Source organism: Taudactylus pleione, unplaced genomic scaffold (assembly GCF_031769625.1).
Source record: "Taudactylus pleione unplaced genomic scaffold, aTauple2 ptg000037l, whole genome shotgun sequence".
NCBI lineage: Eukaryota > Metazoa > Chordata > Amphibia > Anura > Myobatrachidae > Taudactylus > Taudactylus pleione.
In genome coordinates, this window is record NW_028284439.1 from 13,404,252 (window position 1) to 13,427,155 (window position 22,904).

General features: G+C 44.0%; 1 protein-coding gene across 2 annotated transcripts in view; it reads right to left on the reverse strand.

Annotated features, from left to right (window-relative positions):
* Positions 1 to 360: 360 nt before the first annotated feature.
* Positions 361 to 22,904, reverse strand: part of NCEH1 (neutral cholesterol ester hydrolase 1) — a 42,724-nt gene continuing 20,180 nt past the window's right edge. For both annotated transcript variants that reach the window (XM_088452335.1, XM_088452334.1), the window contains exons 2-5: positions 11,951 to 12,179; positions 9,780 to 9,849; positions 6,077 to 6,248; positions 361 to 1,180 (exon numbers count right to left, since the gene is read on the reverse strand). In XM_088452335.1, coding sequence (XP_088308461.1) covers positions 563 to 1,180; positions 6,077 to 6,248; positions 9,780 to 9,849; positions 11,951 to 12,179 — 1,089 coding nt within the window. In that variant the 3' untranslated portion in view covers positions 361 to 562. The remainder of the gene's footprint in view (positions 1,181 to 6,076; positions 6,249 to 9,779; positions 9,850 to 11,950; positions 12,180 to 22,904) is intronic.

Consider the following 22,904-nt stretch of genomic DNA (forward strand, 5'->3'; position numbering starts at 1 on the left):
AACCACACTTCTCTGTAGCCCTTCCATTACTACAAGTGTAGCATAACATTTTCATGCCTGTTACTGTGCTTCGTTACCCTTTGTAATAACAGGTTTGACTAGATATTATGATTACTGCCAAACCTGTAATAACAACCATGCCATTCTCACAGTTCATGTGACTGGCAAAAGTGTCATATAACACCAAGGGGTCTATGTACTAAGCAGTAATAAGTGACAGAGTGAAAAGTGATAAGTCTGTGATAAGGTGCCAGCCAATCAGCTCCCAACTGTCATCTCACAGGCTGTGTTTGAAAAATGACAGTTGGGAGCTGATTGGCTGGCACTTATCACAGACTTATCACTTTTCACTCTGTCACTTATCACTGCTTAGTACATAGACCCCCAAGATTTCTGGCTTTGGTGTAGTATATCCAAGTGTACATATTTTGTAAATAAATATACAGAGCTACTTATCAATTTCAGTGCTAAATGAGGACAGTCCTTCAGGACCAAAAAGGGAGTCATAAACAATATTCTACTAATATCTTAGTATCCTTGACAAATCCGGTTGTTATCATCTTTAAAGGTTTTCAATAAGCCATTTGATATAGCCATCTCTTGTACGGGCACCGGCTGAAAAGTATGTGGGCCAGGTAGCAAAAAGCATGCACCCATGGAAGCCATCTTCATAATGGTCATGAGTGACATCAACTCCTGCTTCCTCTAGCCGTTTTACATACATAGTTCCATCATCTCTTAGGACGTCATGTTCGCAGGTTAACATATAGGTTTTTGGAAGCTTCTGGAGTACCTCCTTGTGTGCTATCAATGGAGATGCCCGGATGTCAAATAACGCAGGAACCTCTTGGACAATACTGGGAGTACCGATACTCTGTAGAACAGGTTTGAAGTTCTTTTTGAAGGGCAAAGATAATAATGAATTCCAGTTCAAACGTTCTCGGAGTGCAACTGCTTCACTTATGTCTAGAGATGTGTGATTATTAACCAGCATCGCATGAGCAAAATTGTGGCTCCCGTTTAAGTAGTCCAGCCAGAACTTTATCATGACAAATCGAGACAGTATTGGCATGTCCATGTTCTGCTGATAAGAAGGAGTATTGAAATCTATTATCTGGAGTACAGGATAGATTAAAGACTGTAGTTTAACTTTGGTTGTTATATTCTTGTCTTGTGTTATCTGTATGGAACATAAACAAATTAAGTTTAAAGTTAATTTATATTTACGCTCAGCAGAAAAAGCTGTATATCTAACTGAATCTAAGAAGTTTTTCAGTAAACATTTCTCCTGGTCCTAAACACATCTTGCTGTTTTTTATACCTCTTACTGGTGTTTTTCTGCATTTTTACATTAGCAAAAATGTATGGCAAACACACTTGTATTTGACATGCTTTTTAATCATGTTTTTTGGAACTCACGGTAGGCTCCCTCAAGGTCTAGGAGTACGTGAAACAAAAAACACAATTAATTGAAAAAAATGAAATGTTATAGCAATGCTAGTATGTGCTAGTAAAATGAGCACTCAGAATAGTGTCACTAGTTACAGTGACTCCTAACATCACACCCATTTACACGCCATTGATCTGTTTTATGCATGATGCTCTAAATTACAGAAACAAAATCCACATCTAAAAACACAAATTTACAAGCATTCTCGACAAGCAAAGTAAAAATCTGCAATATATATTAGATGCCATATGAATATTATTGAAAAATGTTCTTGCTGCAGTGCAACACTACTGATGATAATCATTATTACAAAAACGAGAAGCATAAAAATGCTTAATAATAATATACAAAACAGGGGCATAAATAGTTAGAGCCAGGGCCAAAAGTAAACAAAGAGATAAACAGATGCAGGAGAGTTTAAAGATAGGATTGTGATATATGTATACATAGTATGTTTATAGTTTAGCTTTTTCTTATTGTTCTAGCTAATAGTTATTATGCAAAACGTCCAAATACAGAACATCATTTTCTGTAGTATCCATATTCTTGTATAAAGACTGACTTACGATAGGACTGAACTATAGCATTTGTTAATAATGCCAGGGGCTAAATTGGCTATCCAGTGGATTTCAAAGCCATTGCATCTTCAGCGGTTTCGGGCATTATATTGAAAGGAGACATATATACACAATAGAAAAAAAGGAGTATTTTGCATTGAGTGTATTTGCCTGTTGCAGCTTTCAAAAATACTGCATAGTACATTTATCTCCAGGAGTCAATACCCAGGGGCGTCGAGGGACGGGTACCAATTACCCGGACCCAGGCTTGTTGGAGGAGCCTGGGTGCGATACCACTTCCCCCTCCCTCTTACCTGTCAGCAGCCCAGCACACACTGCTGTGCGTTGGGCTGCAGTGGGACCAGGAGACTGCTAGCGCTGAGCAGCATCAGTCTCCTCTCCTCTGCCTCTGGGGGATGCAATCACACTGATTATTAATTAGTTTATACTTGTCTCCAATATTCTTAGATATTTAAAATGTCTTTGTGAACAGATCTGTTTTCGAAATTATTATTGTAAGGCAAGTTCTTGTAAGAAATTCAATAGTTGCTCATCTATAAAATCTCCATTAGAAATAGAACTTATTCCCTAAATCTGAACACATCAAGAGGGTTTAATTAACTACAGTAACACCCATACAAGGGGGCATTTCAATGGTTTTACGTTTCTGGTCATTAAACACTATTCACATGTTCAGGTCTTCTACACAAACACCTCGTAGGACTCTATGGACCTGATTCAGAGATGGAAGCAGTAGCACAGCCTCTGCGTCTTTGTACACGGCTGTCCTAAATTATGCAAAAGCCACAGGAGGCGTCTTAATTAAAAAGACGCCCAATACCGGCTTCTCTGATCCAATGCTGCATCTGTTTCCATGTCACCACTCCATCAGTGCCAGCAGCCTGTCTATCATGCTGCGGTGTTTGGGGCACTGCAAGCGACATCGCAGCACCAGATCTGCAAATGTGCAGTGCAGCTGCTACGCATATGCAGATCTAAAAATATCGGGATCACCTGCATCTATGCAGTGGCGTAACTATAGAAGGTGCAAGGGGTGCGTTTGCTATGGGGCCCTACTTCTTAGGGGGCCCGCCAGCCCAGCACGCGTCCCCCTGCACCCTCTGTAGCATGGTTGGCCAAGTTGCTGATGCAACTGGGAACGCTGGTCTCTGAAGCGATCAGAGACTAAAGACACCTCTGATCACTTCAGAGGCCAGCGTTCCCAGTGATGCACTGCGCGGGTGTGCGGGTGACGTGATGACATCACCCGACATGTGAGGGAGCCTGCGATCCAGTCAGCGGCAGGCAAAGACGCCGAGTGAAGCTGGAGCACTGACAACTGTGAAGACAAGTGAGTACAGGGGCATTACAGGGGGCAGTGCATAAGGGGCTTTAATACGGGGGCATTGCATAAAGGGCACAACTACACGGGGCATTGTATAAGGGGCACTACTACAGGGGGTATTGCATAATGAGCAAAACTACATGGGCACTGCATAGTTAGACCTATGGGGGCCCGAGAAAATTTTGTTATGGGGCCATCATACCTCTGGTTAAGCCCTTGCATCTATTAATAAGGCCCTATACTGGCAAACTGAAATCTTGTTGTTCATTAGGTGTTGCACAGAGAACAAGTCTGTTTAGAAAGCAGATCATACAGCAATTTCCAATTAAGACCAGAACCCCTCCAAAATATAATGTTTATAACTATTAAGCATTTGTAACCTTTATGTCAAGAGGTGTATTTTAAAAACCAGATTTGTTTTCCAAAATGTGGCATTTTATGAATAATTGTTTTATTTCTTAGTTTACCCAAGGACAGCAGGTCTGAATGGGAATTCTGTTGCTAGCACAGTGAATCAAAAACTCATTTAATTCTCACATATTTACTATATGCCTAAGTTGTGATAAAACAGATGACACTGGTGCATTTTTTCACGGCGGCCAGTGCTTAATGTATTTTACATAGAACAAACAGTAACTGCTCTAATGCTGTACAATACAAAGCATACTAGATCTATTATGCTTCAGTGCCTCCTATTCTTGGTGTTATCATGGTTTGAACAAAAAAAAATTAAATAGCCTTTTATACCCCTTGCAGTCATAGGTAAGAATCCCTGGATTTTGCCCTGGGCTCAGCCAAACTACCCGGGTTTCGCTTATGTCTGAAAGGCGTTCCTGGGTCTGCGTCCCTGCTGTTGACCAGGGTTTTTCATGTGTCCCTGGTAGACAACCCGGGTTCAGTCTGAATGGTGCGAACCGGGATTTTACTCTCTGGTCGCACCGAGAGACCTCTGTCTGGCCTTTCTGGGCTCCCTGGAGGGGTAGGGGCTTCCTCCTACAAAAACTGTAAGCCCTGGATCTGGGGAGAGAATCAGTGGTTTGAGAGCCCTTATAACCAGGGGTGAAGACCAAGTAGGCAATAGATTGGAAAGAAGTGTCTGGTCCGTGCTGCAGCATGTAGAAGCAGCTGGTGCACACTAGCTACAAAGACGCTGACCATTGTTGTGAGGTCTGGTGGCTGTAGAAGGGGTGTGTGATTGCGTTAGTGTGACATGTGTGTTTGTGTGAGTATGACATGTATGTGTGTGTATGCACGTGACATGAGAGCAGTCTGGCAGCCTTGGCTGTTGAAATGCCTGGGCAGACTTGGCTTATGGGGTTGACCTGGGAATTTCCCAGGTCTCAGGTGTAGTGTGAAGGAGGGTCTCAAGCAAAGACCCAGGTTTTTGCGGAGGTGAAAAACCCAGGTCTGAGCAGGGAGATTCGCAGGTCATAGGTCTGAAAATGGTATTACTGAACCCTCAAACTGTCAGTGAGAGCCTGTGTGCAGCAATCATGAAATGTGGCCAAAATCTTTACAGGGCATTTATATATTACCCAAGTGATGGTGCATATCATACTAGTAATTACTTAGTAATAAACAATACTTTATATGAATGTTCCTTTATTCCTATATCTATGGTTACATGAGCTTATAGGTAATGGCAACTTTGCAAATGGGAGTGTTCTCATATTTTTGCAAATTATCTAATTAATAGTCATTAATCAGATTCAGAAGTTCTAGGTTACAGTGTGCGAGATAAGAATTACATGGAAATAGAGGAGTGATATAGTAGAAAAGGGTGGATGGGACCATGATTCGGTATTATAGAGAGATGGAAAGAAGTCAGTATATTGCAGGTACAAGTACATGGTAACAACAGATTAGTAACAAAGCTGATATACTAAAAATTATTAAGCACAGACTGCAAAACTGGTAATACTAATACATAATATTATGCAATAAAAAGGTAAAAATACCAGGTGAAGTTGCAGGATGGTGGAGTAGTAGCATGCATGGGGTGAAGTGCTTGAAAAATCGTCTACTTTGAGGCAGAGATGTGTCTAATAATAACAACGATAGGCAATAAGGGCAGAAATCAAAATAGTAACTAGAAGTGATTGGCAGGATAGCAGTATCCAGTCAAGGAGCTCAGTAAGAACTGCCTGGGATGCTCACAAAGCAGATGTCTGAGGTGGAGAGTAACCGAACTCCCTGACCTGTGAGAGCAGGTGATACCAATAGGAGAGCAGGTGTATTACTAAGTGACTAATTCATTTCACAATAATAATGCATCCTGCTTATAAATTACCTGACATTCTGGTAGGAGATTTGAGACTTTGCTGTGGGAAACGAAGGACAGTTCTGTGAACCACTAACCTAAATATTTGTTTAATTCACCATAATTGCTGTAAATGTTTTACTAAACCATGAATAAAAACAGTCCTACATGAAGGTCTTTCTTTTTTGTATGTTTGTATAATGATATGCTTGCTTGGTAAAACCATACAATGTTTGTATTATAATATGCCAAACAATACAATTAAGTAAATATTTATTGTTATCCATAAACACCAACAGTGCCACATAGTGGGCAAAAATAGAATGTTTGCTGAAATTAACAAAAAGAACTTTTGTACAAAGCATTAATCATTTTGACTTTTTTTCAAATCTCCTTTTGATCACCTTAACCTGGTTTTGGCAGACATGAATGAAACACGCAAACATCTATGACATGCATGTTACCTGCTGACACACAGCAGCTGCCAGGTTTCCTCCTGAACTATCTCCAGAAATGGCAATCCTTTGTGGGTCTGCAGAAAACCTGGCAAGAACCTCTGGTTGCAAGAAGTATTTTGTGGCAGCAAAGACATCATTTAGTTGCTCTGGGAAATGAACATTTGGCACCAGCCTGTACCTAAAACACAAAATACAAATATACAGGTCTGTAGTATCACTAGCATACTTATAGACTTAACCAGGTTAAGTGGGAAATAACATATGGTCCTCTGGTCCACATAGGAAATGAATTACCCATAAAATGCAATGGAGGTTTTTACCCTACATACTATAACAGTTAGTTATAATGTTATTCAAACAAAATCATGTATCTTTAGGCAGACAAATTTGAAAGTTTCATTGTATCTGGTCACAGAACAGCAGCATAAAATTAGACAACAGAAAGTGATGTTGATATCTTCAAGGTAGGAGTTATGCAAAAATCAATCTTGTAACACAAACCAATGTCAATTTAACATTTCTTAAATTAATAAATATTTCTAAATCTTTACATAGAAAGACTTGTCATCGGCGCTAACACTAGGGGGTAAATATACTAAGAATAAAGTATGGTCGAGTTAGAAAACTCTGGAGAGTTTGGGCATCGTTTTCCACTCGCATACTTACTAATGTTAAACTTGGGAGAGAGATCTCCTTTACTACGGGAAAATACTGGAGAGTTAGCAAACTGTCCTCAATTCACCATTGGCTAAACTCAAGAACCTTTTCACTAGTGAAGATAGGATTCAGGAATTTACCAAGCAGAGAGTTTCTAAACTCTCATGAGATGGAAAACTCTCCTGTAAAAACTTGTGAAATAAATTCACCTGCCTGTGATCTGCGAGTTTCGCAGGAACATACACAGATCAATGTGATCCATGTATATTTCTGCCTGTAAATAGGTTTAAAAAGGTTAATTGTTAGAGATAAAAAAAAAGACATAATGGTCCCCCCCTAAAGCTTAACCAGCCCGGACTTGCCAGCCAGTCCTGGTTTCTAAAATTGCGGGGAACAAAATGGAGTAGGGTTCCACCGTAATTTAGAAACCAGCACCAGGCTGCAGGGCCAGTCCTGGTTTTAATATTAGGGGGGGAAAAAATTGCGTAGGGGTCTCCCTATAATTAAAACCAGCACCGGACCCAAAACGGCTGGGCTATAATGCCACAGCCCGGGGACCCTATTACCGGGGCTCCGTGGCCAAAGCATTATCAGCCCAAGCCGGGGATCTCAGGGGAGGCGAGGACCCCCGAAAAAAGGGGTCCCCCCTCTCCCTTAACCCCAGGCTTGGTATGAAGCCCGGGGCTCTTCCCGGCACCCCTGGAGCACTGGGTACGGAGGTAATAAAGTGAAAAATAGTAGCAAACTATTGTATTTTACAGTGGGACTACAGGTATCAGCATGCCTGCCCTTTGGCACTTGTGGAACTACAAGTGCCAGCAGACGGCCGGCACCCGTACCCCCACTATAAAATAAATAGTTAAATAAAGACAAAACACACACCCACTGTGCCTAGTAAAACTTTATTTAATACACCTAACCATTCACACATACTTACCTGTACCAGCCGGTCAGTCTTCTTCTCCAAGTAGAATCTGTGTGCCTGGCCCTGCAATAAAGATTGTATACTCACCTACATCCTGGTGCTACCCTCCGTTGAATCCCCGGGACTTTGATAAAAAACAAAAACAAAATCGACTTACCCAAGCCAGACGGACCCAGTATCTGTATGTGTGTTGCCACACATACAGATACCTTGCGAATGCCAGCTAACAGGACGTCACGGTATTTCCCATGTCCCGCCAGCCAATCAGTGGCCGCTAACTGTAGAGCGGTCGCTGATTGGTAACACATACAGATACTGGGTCCGTCTGGCTCGGGTAAGTCGGTTTTTTTTTTTTTGCAAAGTCCCAGGGATGCTACGGAGAGTAGCGCCAGGATGTAGGAGAGTATACAATCTTTATAGCAGGGCCAGGCACACTGATTCTACTTGGAGAAGACGACTGACCGGCTGGTATATGTAAGTATGTGTGAATGAGTAGGTGTATGAAATAAAGTTTTACTAGGCACGGTGTGTGTGTTTTGTCTTTATTTAACTATTTATTTTACAGTGGGGGTACGGGTGCCGTCCGTCTGCTGGCATTTATAGTTCCACAAGTGCCAAAGGGCAGGCATGCTGGCACCTGTAGTCCCACTGTAAAATACAATAGTTTGCTACTATTTTTCACTTTATTACCTCCGTACCCAGCGCTCCAGGGGTGCCGGGAAGAGCCCCGGGCTTCATACCAAGCCTGGGGTTAAGGGAGAGGGGGGACCCCTTTTTTCGGGCGTCCTCGTCTCCCCTGAGATCCCCGGCTTGGGCTGATAATGCTTTGGCCACGGAGCCTCGGTAATAGGGTCTCCGGGCTGTAACATAACAGGCCCTGCAGCCTGGTGCTGGTTTCTAAATTGCGGTGGAACAGTACTCATTTTGTTCCCCATCATTTTACTGGCTGGCAAGTCCAGAGCTGGTTAAGCTTTAGGGAGGGTACCCTATGTCTTTTTTTTTTTCTAACATTTAACCAGTTTTTTAACAGCCTAGAACACAAGCAGCCTTCATATATCTCACCGATATGTGCAGGCTGCTTGCTCGGGAGAGTTAGGCAGAGAAGACACTGCAATCTCGGGTGAGTAATCTCCTGCAAAACGTGCTACTCGGGGGAGAGATCTCGTTCTGCCATCTCACTCTCAGCTAAACTCACGTCTTGGTAAATTTGAGAGTTTCAGGAGCCTCAAATCACCCAAGTTTCGGCAAAGCTAATAGAGTTAAAAAAAAAAAAAAAAACCTCGACCAGACTCCATTCTTCACATGTACCCCTAGTACTGCACATCTGTCTAGCAAATAAAAGCATTGGGGTTTTTCTCTCATATTTTGATGAAGGCATTTAAACTTGCAACCAGTTGTCAAAAGGAACCCACTCTCTAGTCCCTACTCTAGAAGCTAATGGAGCATACACACGGTCAGATTTGTCAGATGAACGATTTTACCAAAGTTTTGAACGATTTGAACGATTGTTGACTGCATTAAAATGAATGGAATCGTCCAAGTCTGACTGCAAACACATCAGATGTCAGATATCGTTATCTAACAAACGGGAACGCGCATCGTTCATCGTCCAGGCATGTCAGATATGTCAGATTTTCATTCAGATATGAACGACTGAACGATTTTTAAATCGTTATCGTTCAGATCTGAAGGAAAAATCTGACCGTGTGTATGCACCATAAGTGTTCAAAAACAATGACAAAGTCCTTTAATAATGCTATACAAGCGTTTGCAGGTAAGGACCACCTTTTAATTATCGGATTAACATTACAGTATGCAGACACATTGGGGGTTTATGATAATGTGACCTACTCAATGTCTAGAGCTATAAAACAAACATGATGGCAATAGTCTAATATGCTTGGTCTTATCTTGCTTTGCTAATCAAACATACAGAGTATACACCCTTCTAATAAGATGATAATTAAACAGAGTTGAATAACTACATTTCAGCATTGGGTGTTATAAATAAAAATCACTTTGAAATAAGTTTTTTGTTATCAGGTCACTGAATTCCGTAAATCAAACAGTTATAATCTGACAAACAAGCATGCAGAAAGTAATCAGGTGGCCATTGTTCAAACTCACTCAATAGAAACAACAACTGCATTCACATCTTCTGCAATTTTGCGACACAGGCTGTCATAGGACCTCATTCCTGAAACAAATAAATAATATATGCAATATAATTAATACATAGAGATAGTGTTCCAGAATCTGATATACACAAGTTAAAATGCAAAGCAGTCTTTACCTGTAAAATTAGGTAAAGGTAAATGTAGTGCTGATCTGAAAACATATTTAAATCATGATGACTTTTCAAACATGGGGCAGATGTACTAAGCTCTGGAAATTTATTAAGTGGAGAGTGATAAATTACCAACCAATCAGCTCCTAACTGTCATTTTTCAAACACAGCTTGTTAAATGACAGTTAGGGGCTGAGTGACTGATAGTTTATCACTTTCAAGAGTTTAGTACATCTCCCCCATAATACGGAAGTGTTTAAAACAAAATATATAGCTAAACAGTAAGGTTATAGAAAATCCAAATCCAAACGTCAGGTTGACAAAAATTGGGAATATGAGGACAGTTAGGAGGTATGCACCATTTATAAGTATGGTGCCACAAATCATACAATATGCAAATTGCACATAAAAATATAATAAGTGCATAGGAGGTTTACAAAGGAGGTGCAGACATGAGACAGATTGTAGAGAGGGCCAGTGTGCACAGTATAGATGGGGGAGTCTTTAGGGGAGGGGAATGGATCTAGGCTTCATAAGAGCAAGGAACGGCTCGGAGATGACATATCCAAATGGCAGAAGACAAACTGTTGGGAGGTATGCCACAGCACTTGGTGATAGTCTCTTTTAAAATGGTAACGTTTGTTAAAATATTCCTTATACTGAATTCATATATTGGAAAAACTTTCAAAAGTAGTAAACTTGTGTAGAGACAATAAGTTTACTTCTTCCCTTCTTTAAACCATATATTAAATAATTTAAAAAAAATTGCAGCTACCACTATTTTTATATTTTGTAGTACATTTCCTTGGTTGTCACAATAACTGGATGACCTTTATGAAAGCCAAGAGATTATTTAGGCCTGAATTTTGAGGACTATGGAACTCTCACCTCTTACGCCAGCTTTAACTTTCACCACATTCAAAAATATCCAACTCTGAGTATTTACTTAGGTAATAACGTATTAGTTGCTTATTGCAGGCTGGCATATCTCTGAGAAATTATTTCTAAAGTCACTGCCTTCTGTCTGGTAATAAATGGCCCTGTCATTAGCAATATATACAGTAGTTAACACTGCTTTATAACTCACAAGGCTATGGCAAAAAAATAAAATCATGCTTTATAAATTGGGAAAAGAAAAGCAAGGGTAAATCTAAGTTTATATAAAAAAAACCTTACCTGAACATAAAAAGTGACAAACACTATCTGGGAATACACTGTATTCTACAAACACTTTTACTGTTTATCATTTATTTCTGTTTTAATCTGTTAATATGCAGACTACTGTGCATAATTATAATTTAAACACCTTGAAAATACAATGCTGTATACTTAAAATGAGTCACTGCAATTGCGTACAGAGCATACATTTTGCAAACGGCAATTGATTTAGGCGTGAACTCAATTAGCCCCAAATAAGTTAGCGGGTTAAAAAAAAAAAGTAGTAGTCTCAGGCATTAACGCCTGGGGCTATTCAATTACAGCCCTTTTTTCTCGCCCAATAAATTATCTGTTATCGGGTGTTAACACACAATTCGAGAAAAGTACCCAAACCTATTAGTTACCCCACTGTTTGTGCCCGATAACAGGCTAATTATCATGTATATCTTTTCGAGTCTGCTCAGACTAGAAAAGAAATACGCGTTAAGTGCAGCCTGCAGGTTAACTTTGGGGCTATTTGGATATCCCAGGGGTATCAATTAGCCCGCGGTAAATTACTGCGGCTAATTGAATTCTCCCGTTAGTCTGAAATTGAAGTGAAATGTCTTAGGAAAAGTCAAATATTAATTGAGAATTTTTTTTTAAGGAAAAAAAATTCAGCAGGTTTCAATGCCTCATTTGAAGGCTCACTTTCAAACCTGTACAAAGATGGGGGTCAGGAGAATTATTCAAACTTGGGAAGGCATTTTGGAACCCATGGGGGTCCTAGTGAATGATACTCCATGGTTTTACTAGTTGGTTTTTAAAAGTCCTTTCAGAATATCCTGTTTGGAGAACACATATAAGCACATACTTGCACTTCCAAGGGCCCATCCACCCCCATGAATATAAATGATGCTGCGTTTTAATGTTCCATCCAAGTTCTTTTCTGGTTCAAATATCCTGACCTCCACACCATCAAATTGTGTGTCTGTGACCTTTAAATTTGCAGTTGACACAGGATCCAGTTTATCAAAGTAACTTGAAACAAAATTCAAGACGTGCAAGTGGTGACCAAGACCCACATAATGGGCCAGGTTGCTCTATAAATAGAAAAACAAAAACATAGAGACTTTAATGCATGAGAAATTACTTTGCAGAACACTTCAGATGGCAGATTACAGATGTATTACATAAACTTTTTCATGAATGTACCATTATGCAAATGAAACACTAAATTTGGCAAAAAAAAAAAAAACCTACACAACAAAATTAGGCTTCTAAAAAAAAAAATACACCCACAGTGCATCACATTTTAAGCTGCTTACTATAGGTTGATGGGAAGATTACAATTGTGCTGCTTACTATAGGTTGATGGGAAGATTACTATTATATAGCATTGTATACAGTATATGAAGGAAATTCATTTTACACATATTCCATACATATATATCCTTCCTTGAGGTAAGTGGACTCTTTAGGGCTCATTTACTGAATGTGTTTAGATGCAAATGTTACAGTATAACATGGCAACCAATCAGACATTTGCTTTAATCATCTGTCTGTAGTAGTCACATGAAAACCAACTGCAGTTTGTGAACTGAACCACTGAAACCAATGTTGTACCTAAATGCAGTGAAATTGTGCTACATGTTGGTGTGCTACATGCTACATGTTCTGTACACCTAATCTGACCAGTGAATGTCCAACCAGGATTGGAAATGTCTGTGTGCTCATTCAGTTTGATCTTGTCAACTATATTTTAGGGATCAACATGTTCAGCATGTAATGAATGCCATGATGTGCAGTGATCACATGAGCCTCTGCTTGTGTCATAAAGCACAAATGGAAATAAACTGACCTTGATCCTAGTTTTCTTCTATACAAAATGTAAAAGGGATTAATAACCTTCTGTTAATCTCACCTTTTAGGGCTATATGTATCGGATATGTCTTAATACATGTGAACAGTAATCATGGAAATCATACAATGTACATTAATTCTCTCTACTGTGTTGGAATACCATTCTTGCTAACTAATATTTTGTCATCAGGGTGTGACAAAGCCATTATCACTTCCCTACCCCAATACCCCTTTCACATAGCAAACACGGGTCGGACCCTGGTTTTGAACCCGGTCCAACCCAGGTCAGGGCCTTTCACATCGCCTTAATAACCCGAGTTATTCCCGGGTTATTGCAGATTTGGTGCCTTTTAACTCAACCCGGGTTGCCCATGTTAAAACAGTGTGATGTAATTTTTAAAGGATTTTATTGGCTCACAATTATGATGACTTTTTCAGTAAAGAAAAAGGCGGGGCTGGGGAATGCTTGCAGTGCAGCAATCATGGCCGACAGAGAACATGTCACAGATGCAGCCAACATTTTGCTGATGTTGCGATAAGTTATCGCATACTTTTTTTTTTAATCTTATAGTTTTTTTATTACATTTTTTGAAACCTACCCAAACATTATATCAAAGATTACAGAATGATAATAATATCAGCAGACATATAATGTAGATCACACAGTAATAAGCAATCAGGTGGTATATGTATAGAAATCATAATCCATGGTAAATAGCAAACGTATAGACATACCTAACTCAAACCATGCGGATAGTATAGGGCGGACTCATAGGCGCCATCTGAGCCCACCTAATCTATGGCTATATAAGATATGTCTTATAAACATACATATTACCTAGGCAGTATGTATTACAGCACATAACAGGAGTAATACCGAAAAAAAAACCAGTACCATGCCTACTGATATATATTATTCAAATGATGTTATATTTTTATAAGAACCCCCTCAGAAAATAAAACCACCCCGTAGCCCCCACCCTGTATGACCTAACCCCAACCCAGGCATACTTGGATCCCCTAACTCCCAACCTGCCACTAGCTACTCTAACAACCCTAACACCCCCCCCCCCACCCAGCCCAAATAAAGGATTATAATTATATAAAATGACAGAGGCAATAAACTAATGGCCCTAAACTAGGCCAGACTATCCCCAGCCATCCCGCAACATTAGAAATTTTAATACATTCCACCGGACAAATAGCAAAAGATTACAAACCTAAATATACCCATATTACAAAAGGAGAGAAGCATTCAACAGGATATATAAGATTACCAACAGATAAACAAAATAATATACTGCAAAATACTAGTGTTAGTCCGGTCTCATCTCTTAAGCTAAGCTAAACTTATCTCTCCTATACTATACATAACTGGAACAATTCCCATATGAATCAGCATATATGTCACAGATATACAAATGTTGCAGCGCACATAAAATTAAAGATTAAAACAGGATATACTAAGTATACATTGAGAATAGCAATAAGTATGGCCTGATATTGGGCTGCAAAACACTAGACATTAGCCTGACCAGGCATTAAGTCCCTTGAGGGGAGAAAAGTAAAGGAACAGACCCATATCTCACTTGAGGGAAAATAGGAAAATGCTCATTAGATTTACAGACACACCTATAGTATGTCGGATATGTAACAAAATGAAATAAAACAGGATATACAGACTACACAGTATAAGTACCAATTAGTAAGGCCTGATGTTGGGTTACAGAACATTAAACATTAGTCCGGCCAGGCCTCTGTCCCTTGAGAAAATAAAAGTGAAGGAGCAGCCTCGGTCCAGCACATTCGGGGAGAAACAGGAAAATCCACAATATACTGAAAATATAGATCCTGCATTTTCAGCGCACCAAATAGGATTATTGGGGGAATTTTGTGAAGACCCACATTTACATCAAACAACTCCTGAGTACAGGTTGTCATATCCACTGTGAGATCCGCAAAGTCAAGCATCAGGTGTGTATCCAGCTTAACCCTTTCACAGGACTCCCGAGGGGCACAGCAGGGAAAAGCAACATCCAGTGAAATGGCGTCAAGCTTACTGAGAAGTCTCTGTGCTGAGGCACTGATAGCCTTAGGAATTATACAATCAATACTTCATGCTATGTTTACTCCCCTACAATCTCTGTAACCAAAGCCAGCAAATTAACAGTAGTAATTGACCAAATGCAGCAATTTGAAAACAGCAGGGAGATCAGAACCAAACCAACGGCTGTAAGGAATCCCCTGCTACAAGATGGCGGTGGCTAGCACACCGCCAAACTGCACCAGCAGAATCCACAAAGGGGACAGGTAAACTCCGCCAGAGATAAGAGAGCAGCCGTCGATCCTCCGCACGTCTCAAACCACCAGGACCGACCACAGTGAAATCGGAGGGACAGTGAGCAACAGTAACATTCAGCGTAGCCAGATCACTGGAGATTGCTTCCAGGAAACTGGAGGGAGCCGCCCAGCACAAGAGACCAGCCGCCAGAGCAAGGAAAGCCACACTGCGGGATCCAGACACGAAATCAGCGGACCACAGCAGGTAGGTATTGAAGAAATATGTCACCGGTACTTCACAGGAGATGCAGGAGAGTGTACCACACCGCCACACCAAAGCTGGAAAGGAAATGTCCAGGCAAACAGGAGTTTTAAAAAGGATGTAATCGGGAGAGCTGGCATACACGTCCTACTCCATGCTACTCCAGGCCACGCCCCGTCAAGTTATTGCATCCTTGACAGTACCAGTTGTCTGTTTACATATTTCTTCCTCACCCCTGATCCGCAGCAACTCCATTACTTCTTCATCACTCCAGTTTGCCATGATTACTCCAGTGAAAGTAAAGTGCAGTACAGTACACTGTGCTGTCTGTATATACCTTATTATTAGCTGCCTTTTCCCGAATGTGTGCAGTGCAGGACAGTAATGTAAATACAGAGACATGTGCTCTGCGTGCAGGCTGGTCAGCTGACTGGAAAAAGCCAATCAGCACTACTTTCTCAGACCCGCGTCGAATATCCCGGGTCTGTACCATTTATGAGCCAAATAACCCGGGTCCGACCAGTGTTTAACCCGGGTTGAAATACCAGGTCGGTCGACCCAGGTTATTCATATTGGTGCATTTAAAAATCACATCGACCCGGGTCGACCAGGCAACAACCTGGGTTATTTTGGCGATGTGAAAGGGGTATTACTAAGGTAGACCTAAAGACTGAGCCATTCTGGCTGTTTCACAGGCTGACACTCTAAATTGCCACATATTCCAACCTGGCTTTCAAAGAGGACATCCATCATTTTATAAGCTACAGACATTCAAATCAAATTGTCACGCCTGAGGGTTGGTTTCGGTTGGAACAGGCGTGGGAGGCTGAAGAGGAAATTTGAGGTAGAGATACGGCAATGGATGATGGGCCCGAAGGCAAGGACAGGAATAGAATGTCTTTATTGAACAGTAGGTTGGAATGGGACTGGATATATAATACTGAATGGATGGGAAGATTTGGATTGGGCCCAATGATGCTGGATTGAGAGCTTGATCGGTTTGAGACCAATGTTGATGAATTGAAGAACTTTATGGATTTGAATCCGATGTTGATGAATTGATGAACTTAATTGATATGAGTCCAAAGTTGATGACTTGATGAACTTGATCGGTTGGGACAGATGTTAAAGAAATTGCCAAGAGTCAGATATTGGAGGCATCGGATAAGAACAATGGTTGGAAGTTACGGCTGGAACCAATGGAGGCTGTAAGAACCTGTCTCAGTGGCAAAACCAGACTAGAGTGCAAGATGGTATAGGAGACTTGTTTACCCAATTTATTAACTGGATACAAAGGACTGGGAGCCTGATTTAGCATGGATCGCAACTGCAACAGAGTATGAAGATCGATCGATGGTGCATGGAGCACAGTGCGTGTGCGTGAGTTAGCATTGCGATCACTTTGCTATCACTCAAGCAGAATAAAAGCTATCACAGAGTGACAGGCTGTGAGCGTGTGAGGGTGGTAATGGGGGAGTGATTGTAGAAACGCAGGTGTGTCTGTTTGAACGTCGTTTCCTGGACGTGCAAAAATTAGCCACTGAGGCGGCATATGCAGCTTCAGTACTCACTGCGTTCAACAAGACTTGCAGTTTCTGCGGCAGGTCAGACCTGCTGTAATTGTGCGTGAGGGGCCGATGGTACTAGGTATTACGGATGTAAGATAGAGGTAGTGGGCGCCTCTATGCTGGCTGTGCGACAGCTTTGCGATTGCATTCATTAGCATATTTTCGCAGTAGACCGCGCGATCACGGAGCTGCATTCCACTAGCGATACATGCTGAATCAGGCCCTGGGACCGTTCAGATACAGAGTACCAGGAAGCTCAGCATAGAGCTGTAACTTCAGCAAGAAGCGACGTTGTTCTGGCAACAGAGACCAGTCAGGAAATGGAATTTATGCAGGAGGAACCCCAGGAATTAGATGCTGCGATCAGCTGGTCTGGAAGCAGCGCTCTGAGTGGAGGAAGAGTCCAACATGGCTGCGCCCATACTGTGGTTTAGGAGGGAACTCTGGCTTGCAGCTTGTGTGCCATAATGCTGGGAAGACACGCTATTAACATGGAGCTGCAGAGAGCCATCTCCATGCTCAGTGACAGGACACTGAGCGGACGGGGCAGAAGCAGCACAGACAGGCCTCAGTACCAGCCGGGGGAGTTATGTGCAGAGTGAGCGGTCCGCTGTGCTATCCAGGAGTGATGCACTGCACGAGCAGACCTCAGCACTAGCCTGAACATGCACCGGAGAGGTAAGAAAGTAGTTTTTAAAGGGTTGGAGAGTGACACAAATTATTTGCAGTCCTCATACTCAGTTTGCCAGAAGACAAAACCGAAAGAATGCAGTGGCCATCTTAAAAGTTGGCAGATAGTGACATACCAACCCATATCAGCAGAGCCCTCTGAATAAGCAGTGACAACAGTAATACCACAATGGACCTGCTCTATCTCCACAGTACACTCATATAATCATGTCCTACAAATTAAGACCCAGATTGCCAAACTACTCTAATCAGCCACTGAAACTACATGCACCCCCAAAGAGGCGGCCATCTTGGCATGCAAATATATGCATCCATTCCTAACAAAATGGGTGCGTTTGTGCAATATTTAGTGATCTATTGAATGAAATAGACATTAGAATAACAAACGGTGTGCCTGATTCATCATGGATCGCAATTGCGTATGCAGATCGGTTGATGGTGCATACTGCGCATGCATCGCAGTGCCCTTGCGTGAGTTAGCTTTGCGATCACCTACTCAGAAAGAAAGCCATCGCAGAGTGTGTGACGTCAGGTCAGCGTTTGGGGGTGGAGACATGGGAGTGGTCGGATAAACGCAGGAGTGCCTGTTCGTTTGGTCGCCGTTACATGGGCGTGCATACGTTAGCCACTGTGATGGCATACTCAGCTTGTGCACTCACTGCATGCGATGATGTTAGCAATTTCAAAATATGTGGGTCCCAGGGACACTCCACTTTAAAAAAAATGGGGTCCTACCTGACCATTTCTGGGTCCCATCATAATTTATGCTTTAGAGCTCCCCATATGCCTCTCAGACCTCCCCTAACCCCTTACAAATGATGCCACACAGCCATGTCTGGCCTTTACACATTATGCCGCATATTAAAGCCCTTTAGTCCCTCTATGCATTGCCCCCAGCAGTAGTCCCCCTATGCAATGCCCCCAGTAGTAATCCCCCTATGCATTGCCCCCAGTATTAATACTCCCTATGCAGTGCCCCCAGTAGTTTACCCTCTATGCATTGCCCCCAGTACTGGCCCACCTATTTGCCCTTTAGTGACCTGGGCCTAATTCCCAGGTCACTCACACCTTCAATTGGGCCTAATGCCCCCTATGTAGCCCAGGCCTTGTGCCCACCTATATACCCAAAGGCCTATTGCCTAAATGTATCCCGACTACCCTGGTGGTCTAGGGAGCATAGGCGAAACTAGAGATCTGGTAATGGGTGGTCCCAGTTTTATCCCGGTGTCAGATATTGTTTTACTGTTTCTTGCAAAAAAAATTCTATCACATATTGGTGACTGGGAGAGGCTGTGTATGATAGGGAGAGGCTGTAAACATCGGGGGGCTTGGAGGGAGTAGGGTCATCCCATGGTTACTCATGTTGCAGGGTGACATGGTGAGTGTGTGCATGGCTGTCAACAGTTTGTGTGAGGTTGGTTTTGTTTGCTGAGAAAGTGATGAGACGGGCCATGCTTTGGAAGACTGTATACAAGAATTCCTGATTGTTTGCTATGTAACTTTGTAATGTGAGTTACCATGGAATGACCCAGTAGTAATAGAGGCTGCGTCGCTAGGCACAGAACCTGTAGGCAGTCAAGGATGAAAAATCAGCAAGCAGGAAGGCACCTTATCAGTCTCACAGCAAAGGTTCATAGAGGGGGGCACAGTCCTCCAGCAACAAGGTCAGTCATGGAGTAGGTGCAGGATATAAACTCAGCTAGCAGCTGGCCAAATGCTGTTAGGAGCAGCAGAGAAATAAGCGAGTACCTGAGGCAGCCTAAGGACGTCAGGTTGAGGAGGTCCGGATCTGCAGTGATGGTCTCTCAGGGAGGAATTTGGAGGGACAATGCACAGTGAGATCCCGGGATGAGAAAGAGAGCCGATCCGTGCCTGGACCACCAGCTGCAAAAATCCCAACACCACAGCAACTGCACACTGCAGCCGCTAGATAATGAAAGCAGCATGCGGCACCAGGCAGCCAGGAGAGCAGTAGAGAATACCTGAACCGGAGGAGAGGGAGGTCAGTGGCAGAGAGGGAGGAAGTGCTGGGGACTCTGGGAGGGATTGGGAGCAAAAGGGAGGGCCCTTCTCCTCCTGCCAGACAGCATCCCTTCTGTGCTACGGTCCACAGTGGGCCCCTTCTTTGGGCCGGTTCTAGACCAAGTGAAGCACAGGGTGAGAATTTATTTTGGTGCCCCCTACCTGCTTCCTGCCGCCATAGCCTCACACACACACACACTGCCCACAATAACCTTTCACACATACACTGTCCACCATAACCTCACACATACTCACTGCCCCCACAGCCTCACACATGCTGCTCCCATAGTCTCACACATGCATACTGCCACCATAGACTCACACACTCACTGCCCCCTTTAGCCTCATGCACCCACTACCCCCCTCAGAGATCACACAGCACCCCCTTACAGATTACACTGCCCCACTCACACAGGACACCCTTACAGATCACACTGCCCCCCCCTCACACAGCACCCTCTTACAGATCATACTGCCCCCCTCATGCAGCACCCCCTTACAGATGACACGGCCGATTCTCACACAGCACCCCCTTACAGATAACACTGCCCCTTCATACAGCACCCCCTTATAGATCACATTGCCCCCTCACACACAGCACCCCCTTACAGATCACACTGCCCCTCTCACACACAGCACCCCCTTACAGATCAAACTGCCCCCCTCACACAGCACCCCCTTACAGATCACACTGCCCCTCCTCACACAGCACCCCCATACAGATCACACTGCCCCCTCATACAGCACTCCCTTACAGATCATACTGCCCCATCTCACAAATCACACTGCCCCCCCTCACACAGCACCCCTTACAGAACACACTGCCCCCACACAGACCCCCTTCTCACAGATCACACTGCCCCTTCCCCCTCACAGATTGCACTGCCCCTTCACAGAACACGCAATCCCTCCTGACATATCGCAATTGCCCCCTCACAGATTAAACTGGCTCCCACAGCAGATCTCACAGACCCTTCTCCCACTCTCAGATTGCACTGCATCCCCCCCACCCCCTCACAGATCGCACTGATGTCTCCTGCCCGCAGATAACTTCCTCCTCTCCCCCTCACAGGATCTCTCTCTCACTTGCTGCACATTGGCTCCTCCCCCCCTCACAGGCTCTCTCTCTCACTGGCTGCACAGTGGCTCCTCCCCCCCTCACAGGTTCTCTCTCACTGGCTGCACAGTGGCTCCTCCCCTGCTTACAGGCTCTCTCACTGGCTGCACAGCGGCTCCTCCCCCCCTCACAGGCTCTCTCACTGGCTGCACAGTGGCTCCTCTCCCCCTCACAGGCTCTCTCTCTCTCACTGGCTGCACAGTGGCTCCTCCTCCCCTCACAGGCTCTCTCTCTCTCACTGGCTGCACAGTGGTTCTCTCTCACCGGCTGTAGAGTGGCTCGCTTACACAGTCAACGCTGTGCAGCTTGCCCGCCACTGCTGTGCCCAGTGTTGCTGCTGCTGGCTCCGGCGGCATTTCACTCAAACATGAGACCGTGAACCAATCACAGCTCAGAAAACAACAGCCTATCAGGAGTGGCCGCTCCTGATTGGCTGCCGTTCTGCAAGCTGTGACTGGCTCTCAGGACGGCACTGTTTCATTATACAGGCTGCAGCAGACGCCCAGCTCAAATAGGGACCGCTGCCTACATCAAGTATGGAGGATCTGGCTAATGGGTGGTCCTGGTGCACCCCCGATCACCCCCCAGTTTCGCCAATGCTAGGGAGGGGTTAAATAACGGTGGCCCAAGGCCGCCTACCCGTACGGTGGAAGAGGTCCCGGGGGGGAGCTTCGTTAGCTCTTTCTTTCCACCCCCGCAGTTCTCTTCGGTCCTCAGCTTCATTCTTCTTTGCCTCTTCCTTCTTGATCAAGCAGTCTTCTGGCCTCTTGCGCGGCCACCGGAACGGTTGCCGCGCCGCTCTTCTCTTCGGGAGGTCTTCACTCCTCCCCTCCACCGACGGACTGAACGCTCCCACTCAGCGGCTTCTATTCAAGACGCCGCGAGTGGGCGGCTCGTCGCGTCTGCCTCCTATTGGCTGCTGGACCGCGAGCCAACCACGGCTCGCGGCCAGTGCCAAACAACCTCCGCTTCTTGGCTTACAGGCAGCGAGCTGCGCTTAGCCCGGAGCAAAGCTTCTCCTGCTGCCACTTTACCGCCGATGCTGGTGGAAGGGACCAGGCGGTCCCTTCACCAGGTACCCGCCGCAGTGGCTTACCCGGCGCTGGGAACAAACACACTGTCCCAGCGCTGGGCACGGATGCTGTGCCGATGCTGGGATCAGACACTTGATCCCAGCACGGCTTTCCACAGCAGCAGCCTATGAGAATCTATCTGACTCTCATTGGCTGCTCTAACAGACAGCATTGTGTCTTTCTCAGGGGGAGGCGCTGTGCTGCAGCCAGCTGTCAGGGATTGGCCACAGCACAGCGCGTCCCCGGCGACCCGGCAACTTTATAAAAGTGAGTCCCCAGTGCCCAATATCAAGTAAAATACGTGTATTTGCGAACACTGGTTGTAAATTGTGCGTGAGGGGCCAATGTTACTTGGTGTTTCCGATGTATCCGCAGAATTGCTAAGTATTACGGATGTGCGAAAGTGGTGGTGGGCGTCTCTATGCTGGCTTTGGCATCTCTATACTAGCTTTGCGATTGCAGTCATTCACATATTTTCACAGCATACCTTCGTGCGTAATCGCATCTGTGATTGCAATAGCGATCCTTAGTGAATCAGGCCCTATATCTGCAGAATTGGAGTAGAATTAGTGGATTACTGAAGTGCATTATTACATTTAGAGATTACAACAGAGGGTATTACTTAGTGGTTACCTGGATTTGTAAATTTTGTTGTTATTTGGATTACGTGCAAAAATTATGAAAAGCCAACAGACACTGGGTCTCATTCACACCCACTCACGAGCGCAGGACGCTCGCAAGCGGGTCGATGGTACCCAAATGCGCATGCGCACGATGGAGGGAGCGCCGTCGTGCGCATGCACGAGACCCGGATAGCGACAGCCAAGCTGTCGCTCCGGGTCTCGCACCAAAGGGGACGTGCTGTCGATGGTGATTGACAGCACGCCCCCTTTGGTGGGCGTGCCGGGGGCCTGGCTGCCAGACTGAGGCGTTCCCATGGGAACGCCTACCGT